The sequence below is a fragment of the Eubalaena glacialis genome, chromosome 13, assembly GCF_028564815.1.
Source record: "Eubalaena glacialis isolate mEubGla1 chromosome 13, mEubGla1.1.hap2.+ XY, whole genome shotgun sequence".
NCBI lineage: Eukaryota > Metazoa > Chordata > Mammalia > Artiodactyla > Balaenidae > Eubalaena > Eubalaena glacialis.
In genome coordinates, this window is record NC_083728.1 from 85,650,031 (window position 1) to 85,660,134 (window position 10,104).

Below are 10,104 nucleotides of genomic sequence, written 5' to 3' on the forward strand. Positions count from 1 at the left end.
ATGGGTGCTTAGGCCTGCAGGGGTCGTGGCCTGCTGATCCAAAGCTCCTTGTTTCTTAACACTTCTGGAGACCCTCACCCACCCCTGTCTTTTCCATTCAGTGAGTTCCCACCACACAGCCATGATACGAATAGTAGAGTACGACCGTAATATTTATTAACTATATAACAAAATGACATTGAACTTCTAAACCTTCGAAATAACCTTAATAAAAATGTTTGTAATTCAACAATATTGAGTAAGAGAAGTTGGACACAAAAGAGTACATGCTATGTAATTCTGTTTATTTGAAATTCAAAGCCAGGCCACATTAATCTATGATGATGTAAGTCAGGATAGTGTTAGGGGTTCTGAATGGGGGATGCATGAGGAAGCCTCTGGGTGCTGAAAATGTTCTGTATCTTGATCTTTTTAAAAAATGTTTACTAGTTTATAGTAAAGGATACAGATGAACGGCCATATGAAAAGGTATATAGGGTGAAGTCTGGAAGGGTCCAGAGTGCAGGGACTTCTGTCCCCGTGGAACTGGGGTGCACCACCCTCCCAGCACATGGATGTGTTCACCAACCCAGAAGCTCCTCTGTATCTTGACCTCGTGAGTGAGTATACACATATAAGTTGTACCGCGACTGTGTAGTTAAGATTTGTGCACTTTATAGAAGTTATACATCAGTTTAAAAATCTAGGTAACTAAAAATACCTTCATTATTCTAGAGAGAGAGAGAGGGAGAGATTGAGATTCAGAAAGAATTGTGTCAAAGCACGAGTCCACTCCCGTTTGGGGTCTGTGAGGTATGAATAGGTACCCAGTCCCTCTGTCTCCGCCCCTCCCCCATGACTGGCCAAGGCGAGCACCTGAGTATTGCCGTTATCAGAGCCGGCGGAGCAGAGGCTGCCTCCCCGGTCCCGTGATACGGCCTAGTCCCACCTGATTCTGAGTGACCTTGAGGACACCGCGGTGTTTCTGGGAAAGGGGAGGAGGAAAGGAGCAGAGACTAGGTAGAACTGGTGTCCAGCTACAATCCCCACGTCTCTGCACCTGCTGTCCCATCCTGGGGAGAAGAGAAGGCAGAGCAGATCAAGTCGATGATGCTGGTGTGAGGCCCCGGTGGGGGGCTCGGTGGATCCTGAGAAGCCAGGTAGTCCAGTGTGGGGTTCCCCTGGCCCCCTGCCGACTTCTGGTGAGACGCCAATCAGTTTTTACAGAGGAGCGGGGTGGGAGCTCAGGAGACCGCTCTCCAGGGTCCCAGACTCTCTGGAACAGTGTTGTCCTAAGACAGAACTCTGCTTTAGAATGGCCTGGGGGTGTCAATTGTAAGTGCAGATTTCTGAGGTTCATTTGAGATGTGTGAAGGGGTGACTCTGGAATTCTATTGTAACTCTGCTTCCAACAGCTGCTCGCCAGTTTGAGAACTGATCTAGAAGGTGGGAAAGACCTTGGCTTGTTTTTGCTCTCCAGTTCTAGGTCAGGACACCTGCTGGGCTGGAGCTTGCATTATTAGTGTCACTCCAAATGACCCTGCAGATGGCCTCTTTCATGTTTACCTCCAAATCCGAGTTAAAAATGTAGAATCCTGGACCTCCAAGTGACCACACTTTTCATTTAAGCCCTTTGTTTTAAAGATGGGAAAACAGACCCAAAGTCATAGCGGGTCAGGACTGGAATCGAAGACTGGCGTCCTTAAGAGCCTCTCCTTTCAGGGCCCTTGGGGGCTGGGGGCCAAAGGAGTGGAGGGAGCAGGCTCCAGGGAGGCCGCCCTGGGCTCCAGCAGGCTCCGTGGATGGCGTGGCAAGTGAGCGTGCCCGAGCTGGAGGACCGCCTGCAGTGCCCCATCTGTCTGGAGGTCTTCAAGGAGCCCCTGATGCTGCAGTGCGGCCACTCCTACTGCAAGGGCTGCCTGCTGTCCCTGTCCCGTCACCCGGGCTCGGAGCTGCGCTGCCCCGTGTGCCGGCAGGAGGTGGACTGCAGCAGCTCCCCACCTAACGTCTCCCTGGCGAAGGTGATCGAAGCCCTGCAGCTTCCCGGGGACCCTGAGCCCCAGGTCTGTGCGCACCACCGGAACCCTCTCAGCCTCTTCTGTGAGAAGGACCAGGAGCTCATCTGCGGCCTCTGCGGCCTGCTGGGCTCCCACCAGCACCACCGGGTCACACCTGTCTCTACCGTCTACAGCCGCATGAAGGTGGGCAGCGAGGCTGCTGGGGGGTGGGGAGCCGGGCCGCCCCTGGGGACACAGAGCCGGGTCCTGAGCCCTTGGGGCCCTCGCCCGGCACAGAGGGGTCCAGGGCCAGCCTTGTTCTGGAGCAGAACTTGCAGAGCGTTTGCTCATCCACCGATCACCTTTTGAGCAGCGGCTCCAGTCTCCAGGTGCTGGGGACTAGGTGATCCACGGGATGGAGAGCCCCCTGCGTCACGTGCTAGCGCCCTCCCCTGCTTTAGTCTTCTCTGTAGCCCTCATTAGATTCTTGAGCGTTCAGGGGACTGCACTCTCAGGCAGGTGAAGACAGGGACTTTGTTTCATTTCCTGGGATATTTCTGTGCCTAGGACCGTGCCGGCCAGGTAGTAAATGCCCAAAATGTATTTGTGGAATCAATGGATTCCTGCCCTGATGGACTGTTGCCTCAGAACTAGCAGATCATTATTTACGATGAATAATAATAATAATGATACCATCTTAGGTTAGTCTGTTGATCTAAGGTTTATGAAGAGTGGGGTTATTGTCGTACTTGCAAATGAGGAAACAGGCTCCGAGAAAGTAAGGGTCTTAGTTAAGGTCATACAGTTTGTCAGTGACAGAGCTAGGACTCACACCAAGGCCAGTTCTCATTCCCCTGGCATCAGATCAAGGAAGGACAGGAAGGGTTTTTGGAAGTAAATTGTAATAGGGTACCTGGCCCAGTGTTTGGGTGGGTGGGGGGGCTGGGGGCAGTAAGGATGAGGAATGAGGAAATTCAGGGGAGGGGGCAGGACGAGGGAAAAGCATCGAGATCCGTAGACAGAGGGGCCCCGGAAGCTGTTCCAGGGCTTTCCTGGCTGAGTGCTCTGGGCAGCATTTCTTTGCTCCTTCAACCCTGGGAGAAAAGTAGGAAAGGTGCACAGGGCCAGCCAGGTCGTCCACCAGCTTCCCCTACCCACAGACATTTCCTGGGCATCTAGTATGTGCTAGGTGCTACACTGGTGCCCATGGTACAGCAGTGGGCGAGAAGTTCACCCTGCACCAGAGCTCACAGTCTGGGGGTCTGACAGAGTCCCGTGTGTCAGGTGCTGCTGTCAAGGTTAAGTATAGGCAATGGTGAGACCATCTGGAACATGGCTCCTGCGTGGTCTCAGGTGGTCAGGGAAGGCTTCTTGGAGGAAGTGGACTGGTAAGCCGAGACCTGAACCATAAGGAGGACTTGAAAGGAAAAGAAAGGGAGGAAAAGCATCCTAAGTATAAAAAGAGCACGTGCAAAATACCAGGAGGCAAACAGCATGGCACATTTGAGGAATTATACATTGTTCCAATAAGCACGAGGGAGAGTGAGGTGGGAGTGAGGTGAGGTAAGCGGGGGTCAGGTCATGAAAAGGCCTGTGTGACATGAGACGGGATTAGGGGTTTATTCAGAGAGCCGGGGTTGGAAGGTTTTAAGCAGAGTCGTGATGTGGCTCGATCGCTCTGCCAGAGGATAGATTGGAGAGTGAGGCTGGGAATAAGAGATTGGGAGTAATCTACATACAGGCGGTCATTGAAGCCACAGGTGTGGAGAAGACCAACCAGGAGAGTCTGCAGGAGTGATGGGGAAGATGATGCCCCCAGGAGCATCAGGACTTAAGATTTGGGTAGAGAGAGAACTCTGAAAAGGGGCCAGAAGGAATTCACTGAGGGAGCAGGAACATTGGCTGAATGTAGCCTCCAGGAAATCAGAGGAACAGAGCATTATGACGAGAAGGAAATCACTTGTGTGAAATGTCTGCTGAGGATTGAAAAGAGCCTGTCTGGTTTAGGAGTAAGAATTGGTTATCTTGGCAAGAGTAGTTTTAGGGGAGTGTTAAAGGAGGAAGCCAAATTGCAGTGCAGTGAAATTGAGTCGAGTTTTATTAGCAGAGGGCTGCCTGGCGGAGGAGGAGACTCTTGGGAGCGGGTCATTTCTGGCTAGGAGCTGGGAGGGCTTGGGTCCTGGTTTTGGATGTGGGTTTTCGTAATCTCAAGACTCCTCCCTGTGCTGCAACTAAGTTACGGTTCCATTATCAGATCTCTTTCATGCATTCCTGTTTTCTCCTATTGTTTGGGATCTTAAGATACTTTATTTATTTGCATAATTCTGTTTCCACTCACTGTGGCCCAGTTGATGAGAAAGAACTAGTCCCATCTCTCTTTGCCTTGGGAGGGTTACCACTGGGATGCCCTTCTCAGGCTCCTATGAGATCGGATGCCTTGTTATGGAGAGCAAGGACTCTGTGTTCATTTATCTCCATGCTGGCTCTATTTTTCTCTCAGCTCCCTTCTGGAAAGGCTCTTGCAGCTGACTTCTGCTTGGGCACTGTCTAAGCCAAAGATTCTGCACACTCCATGGGCACAAACCAGCAGGGCTCCATTAGGTCGTGCAGCCAGATGGTGCTCTAGGTGGTTCTGGTTGGATCCCTAAGGTTAAGTCAGATACGGGGCCAGGGCAACCTAGGAGAAGTTTACTTCAGCCTGGGAGGCCCTAAATCCAGGCTGGGCTCAAGTCTGCTGGCGATGGATTCAGGTCTTTATAGGGAGTGGGGGGTCACCAGGTGACCCCTCCCTGGGCCATTGCATGCACCACTGGCTTCACTTGGGGCCAGCCTTTTTGTGATGACTCTTGATGAAATGCCCACTAATTCTGGACCTGCTGGTGACCAGCAAGTTTACCTGGTGGGTTCCCTACGGGCAGCATTCCATGCAGGGAGCGTTGACTTCAGATTGGCAGTCGCCCTGCTTGGATGCTGTGTGGTGACTTCTGGTGGCTGTAACAACGTGTAGCCTCTCTGTCCACGGCATAGAGAGTGATGACGTGGAGATCTCTTCTGTCCAGGCAGTCCGTGCTGTCAGTGTGGAATATTCTTGAATAGCCTTTCCTATTTTGTGCTTGTGGCTGTCGGGCTGCCCCCGGGAGCTGGGCGGGGGTGGGGGTGAAGGGGTTGGCGGTTTATGGGGCCTGTTGCCTCCAGGAGGAGCTAGCAGCCCTCATCTCTGAGCTGAAGCAGGAGCAGAGGATGGTGGAGGAGCAAATTGCCAGACTGGTGAACAACAGGACCCGGATTGTCGTGAGCGCCCCGCCCCTCTGTGCCCTCCCCTGGGACCAGCCGCCCGCCTCCCCTTTCCTGCAGAGCCCAGCTCTAATCTGTCCTTTACAGGAATCCATGCCTTCCATATACAGCCAGAATTCAAAGCATTCCAGGGTGGGGTGGGGGAAGTGCAAAGGCTCTCAGAGGAATTCAGCACAGTTGTCAGGACTGTCGCCAAGTTGGCTGGTGTCCTCCACATCCTTGAGAGTGAGATAACCTAGAACCCAAGTCCCGGAGGTAAACAGCTTAACACGTGGGCATGACTGCCCGCCCTCTGCCACCTGTGTCTGCTTGACATTGACAGCCTGGGCAATGCCCTCCTCGTACCTTAGAGCACAGGCACGGAAAGGCTTGAAGCCCTTGGTGGCTGTCTGCTTTTCCTAAATGAGGGGCACTTGGGTCTGGGAGTCTGTGGAGCCTGGGCCCTACAGGTAGTCATGAAACGAGCAGGAGACCAGCATCCGTTGAAAGTCAACTCAATTAATCTTCCTCATCCTGGAGAGGGAGCCCGCTTTACCCCCTCTGATGGAGGCAGAACTCAGAGTCACACGGGGAACCCTTGTTATCTCACTCCAAAGTCTGCTCTCCAGGGCCTTTCAGACTTTTTTTCAGTTGTGGAACCCCGTGATAAAGCAAAGTCTTACGTTCACACTTGTTAGCAAAGATGGGCAAAAGCAGAGCCACTGTGTTGGAACTGGGAGCTGGGGGCCCAGCCTCTGCCCTGCCACTGTCGTCCTCCCCCTGGGGCCACCTCCGGGATCCCCAGGCACAGTGTGAACACCTGGCAGGAGTCAGCCCTGGGACTTGGGTACCAGGACCAGCCCGGTCAGAAGGCCCAGGAAGGCCTGAGCTGCCAGGCTCTGGGGACGCCGAGGTCAGCCATGGCTCCTGCCTTGACCGGCCCCTCCCTGTCCCAGAATGAGTCTGATGTCTTCAGCTGGGTGATCCGCAGTGAGTTCCAGGAGCTGCACCATCTGGTGGACGAGGAGAAGGCCCGCTGCCTGGAGGGGGTGGAGGGTCACACCCGTGGCCTCGTGGCCTCCCTGGACATGCAGCTGGAGCAGGCCCGGGGCACTCGGGAGCGGCTAGTGCAGGCTGTGGGTGTGTTGGAGCAGTTCGGCAACGAGAGTCACCATGAGTTCATCCGGGTGAGTGGACAAGGGAGTATCCCCTGTGCCAAGGCCACCGGGGCTCCAAGAGCCTCCCCCTTCCTGTTGGCTTCCGCCTAGCCTCATCCATGCTCTAACCCTCCTCCCTCTTGTCTTCCAGAAGTACCATGCCATGGCCTCCAGGTAATAACCTCGGAGGGCACTCTCAGCGAGGGCCTGGTGGCTGTGGGCACGGGCGTCTCATCTCCACTAGATCCTCTCTTCAGTTTTACTGGTGCCGGGAGCAGCTGTCCACATCTGGCTCTGTACTGAGCCCAGGGAAAGTGACAGCCTTGCCTTCAGGGGTCTCCAAGCCTTTTGGGAGGCCGCGGTGAAGTATGGTTACATCACTATGGGCACCTAGAACAGTAGAAGTTCACACAAGCTAAAGAATTAACACAGAGGAGGAGGTGACTGGGGGGAGATCGGCAAAGACAGCGCACAGGTGGGATGGCTGAGAAGGGCAGAGGGCAGGCGTTTGCCAGGCACGCTGACTCACATGAAAGGGTAAAGTGTGTGCAGGTTTGGAGTATTGTGAGAATTTCAGTATCATGGGTGTAAAGGACGACGCAGAGCAGAACAGGAGATGAGGTGGGTGATGGTGGGTAAGGAAACATGCACCATGGCTTGTAGGAAGGGGTTGGATCCATGTTCCAAACCCAACAAATGAATCACCTGTGCAGTTCCTGAGCCTTCCTCAGCCACATTTATGAGAGTCTCCTTGTTTTCTCCAATTTCCCTTAGTCTTAAGGACAATTTGGTTAGGAGCATTGGCTTAAATGAATGGACAGAGGATCTGATTGGCTGACTTTGGTTTCCACTCCAGCTGGAGCTGCGGGCCAGGGTCACCCGATACAGAGAAGTGGTCCTCAAACAGTGCATCAGAACCACCTGGAGGGCTCAATTAAAACAGAGGTCACTGGGCCCCAGTAATGAGTTCTGATTCAGCAGGCCTGGGGTGGGACCCAAGAAAATTTGCATTTCTAACAAGCCCCCAGGTCCTGCTGCTGCTCCCAGACCTGCACTTTGAGAGCTACTGATGTAGCGTGTTTCCCCTTCCAGGAAGGAGGCAGGTCCTGGTGGGGGGGGGCGGGTACATGGTGGGCATCTTCAGTGCACGGTCTTCTGAGCTGTGGCTTGGCTGGTTGGACCTGCGTTTGGGTGAAGGGCTGGGGTGCACGGTAAGCAGCTCTGCCATCACTGTGGACCTTTGCCCCCAGTGCAGAGCTCCAGCAGGCCCGGCCCCTGGAAGGCGCGTTCAGCCCCATCTCCTTCAAGCCAGGCCTGCACCAGGCTGACATCAAGCTGACTGTGTGGAAAAGGCTCTTCCGAAAGGTTCTGCCAGGTGAGACCCCACCCACCCATCCTCCTTCCAGTGTACGAGGTGCAGAGAACTGGAGGGGGTGCTGGCACAGCTAACGGTGAGGGCGTGGTGGTGGGCTTCCGCCAGCAGGGGGAGCTCAAGCCCAGTTCCATCTCTTACTAGTGACTGGGAGAGTGGTGTAATTTTTTTTTTTTTAAAGGATATTATCTATCTATTTATTTATTTATTTATATTTTTGGCTGTGTTTGGTCTTCGTTTCTGTGCGTGGGCTTTCTCTAGTTGCGGCGAGCAGGGGCCACTCTTCATCGCGGTGCGCAGGCCCCTCACTGTCGCGGCCTCTCTTGTTGCGGAGCACAGGCTCCAGACGTGCAGGCTCAGTAGTTGTGGCTCATGGGCCTAGTTGCTCCGCGGCATGTGGGATCTTCCCAGACCAGGGCTCGAACCCGTGTCCCCTGCATTAGCAGGCAGACTCTCAACCACTGCGCCACCAGGGAAGCCCAGTGGTGTAATTTTTGCACCTCAGTTTCCTCATCTGTAAAGAGCCCACCTTGCTGGGCTGCGTAGTTTCTAAGTAGACGTGTGTGTGTCTGTGTGTGTGTGTGTGTGTCTGTGTCTGTGTGTGTGTAGTTTAGTGCTTAATAAATGGCAGAGGCTGCTCTGCCAAAAAATAACTCAGACGTTTAATTAACTCCTTCATTACTAGCACATAAGGAAGATCAATCAATAGACTGATTTCATCCAATAAAGGCACAAACAGGGTTGATATAAGAACAAAAGGGGGAAAGGGGAGGACAAAAACTGCAGATAATCTCTGAACCATGAAAGTTGTTTGCATGTTTTAGGTGTAAACTGATTAGTTGGCAGCGAGCAAAGAAGTCAGTTGGGATAGTTTGTCCTTGACTGGGCTGCTAGGGTATCCAAGAAAGCCACTGCCGTTGTTAGAGTCTCCAGAAAACCTGGGGAGTGAAGCTGAGGCGCCCACGTGACAGGCCGTCTCCCAGATCCTTCCATCAGCACCTCCGCTTTAGGCAGGCCGCCTGCACCGTTTCCCTTGCCAGAATGCCTGGGCTTGCAGCAGCGCATTCTCCACCCTTCAGGCATCATTCACTCATTCAGCAAATGTCCTCAGGGTTGCCTGCTCCAGGCCCCCAGCCCCTTCTAGGCCCTGCGGATACAGGGAAGAGGCTGACTCAGTTCTTCTCCCGAGGAGCTCAGGGCCTGCCATCGGCCTCCCTCGGGGCAGGGCCTGCTGCTGCCTTCAGCGAGGCTTGAATACACATCTCCTCTGATCTCTCCCAGCCCCGGAGTCCCTCAAGCTGGATCCTGCCACGGCCCACCCCCTCCTGGAGCTCTCCAAGGGCAACACGGTGGTGCAGTGTGGGCTCCTGGCCCAGCGGCGCGCCAGCCAGCCCGAGCGCTTCGACTACAGCACTTGTGTCCTGGCCAGCAGGGGCTTCTCCTGTGGCCGCCACTACTGGGAGGTGGTGGTGGGCAGCAAGAGCGACTGGCGCCTGGGGGTCATCAAGGGCACAGCCAGTCGCAAGGGCAAGCTGAGCAAGTCCCCAGGGCATGGCGTGTGGCTCATCGGCCTGAAGGAGGGCCGGGTGTACGAGGCCTTCGGCTGCCCGCGGGCGCCCCTGCCCGTGGCTGGCCACCCTCACCGCATCGGCGTCTACCTGCACTACGAGCAGGGGGAGCTCACCTTCTTCGACGCCGACCGCCCCGATGACCTGCGGCCGCTCTACACCTTCCAGGCCGACTTCCAGGGCAAGCTCTACCCCATCCTGGACACGTGCTGGCACGAAAGGGGCAGCAACTCCCTGCCCCTGGTGCTGCCCCCGCCCAGCGGGCCCAGCCACCTCACCCCCCCGCAGCCCACCAAGCTGTAGCGCAGCTCGTGGGGCTGCCTTCCCAGCTGGGCACGGGGCTCGAGGGGTCCCACCGGCTCCGGTGAGCAGAGGTTATGTAGTCGTTCGGGGAGGCCTTCCTGCCTGGCTGTCCCTAGAAACGTTTAACGATAGGGAGAGAAGGACCACGGTCCCATCCCCAGCAGTCAGGGGTGTGTTTATTAACCTCTTTCCAGGCTATTAACCTTATTAACCAGTGGAGCCAGGCCTTGGGGCCCGTGGGTCAAGCTGGGCTTCCCTTGGTCCCTCCTAACCGCGATCTCTGCTTACTCTTCCCCCTGAGGGTGGAAACGCTCCCACACGTGACTTCCCCCCATCATTGTGAACTTTAAGTAACTTTAAGGATGACAAAATTGACGTTATTTCTTCCTTTTCAAATGATTTGCAATTATCAACCGCTGTACCTACCCACTGCTTTATGCTCAGGCCTTTAAAAG

The 10,104-nt window shown here is 54.6% G+C and overlaps 1 protein-coding gene across 1 annotated transcript; it reads left to right on the plus strand.

Moving 5' to 3' along the window:
- Positions 1-1,073: 1,073 nt before the first annotated feature.
- LOC133103562 (E3 ubiquitin-protein ligase TRIM50-like) lies at positions 1,074-9,715 on the plus strand. The gene is made up of 7 exons (XM_061208997.1): positions 1,074-1,181; positions 1,702-2,180; positions 5,172-5,267; positions 6,206-6,436; positions 6,558-6,580; positions 7,657-7,781; positions 9,060-9,715. Exons 2-7 carry the CDS (start codon positions 1,782-1,784, stop codon positions 9,647-9,649), a joined length of 1,464 nt encoding a protein of 487 aa, XP_061064980.1. The 5' UTR covers positions 1,074-1,181; positions 1,702-1,781; the 3' UTR covers positions 9,650-9,715.
- Positions 9,716-10,104: the final 389 nt, after the last annotated feature.

Bases quoted from the DNA above. Each gene is read 5' to 3' on its own strand.
- LOC133103562 (XM_061208997.1), top strand. From the start codon at position 1,782: ATGGCGTGGCAAGTGAGCGTGCCCGAGCTGGAGGACCGCCTGCAGTGC. The intron at 2,181-5,171 runs GTGGGCAGCGAG...TGTTGCCTCCAG, and splicing joins CCGTCTACAGCCGCATGAAG to GAGGAGCTAGCAGCCCTCAT. The intron at 6,437-6,557 runs GTGAGTGGACAA...CTTGTCTTCCAG, and splicing joins GTCACCATGAGTTCATCCGG to AAGTACCATGCCATGGCCTC.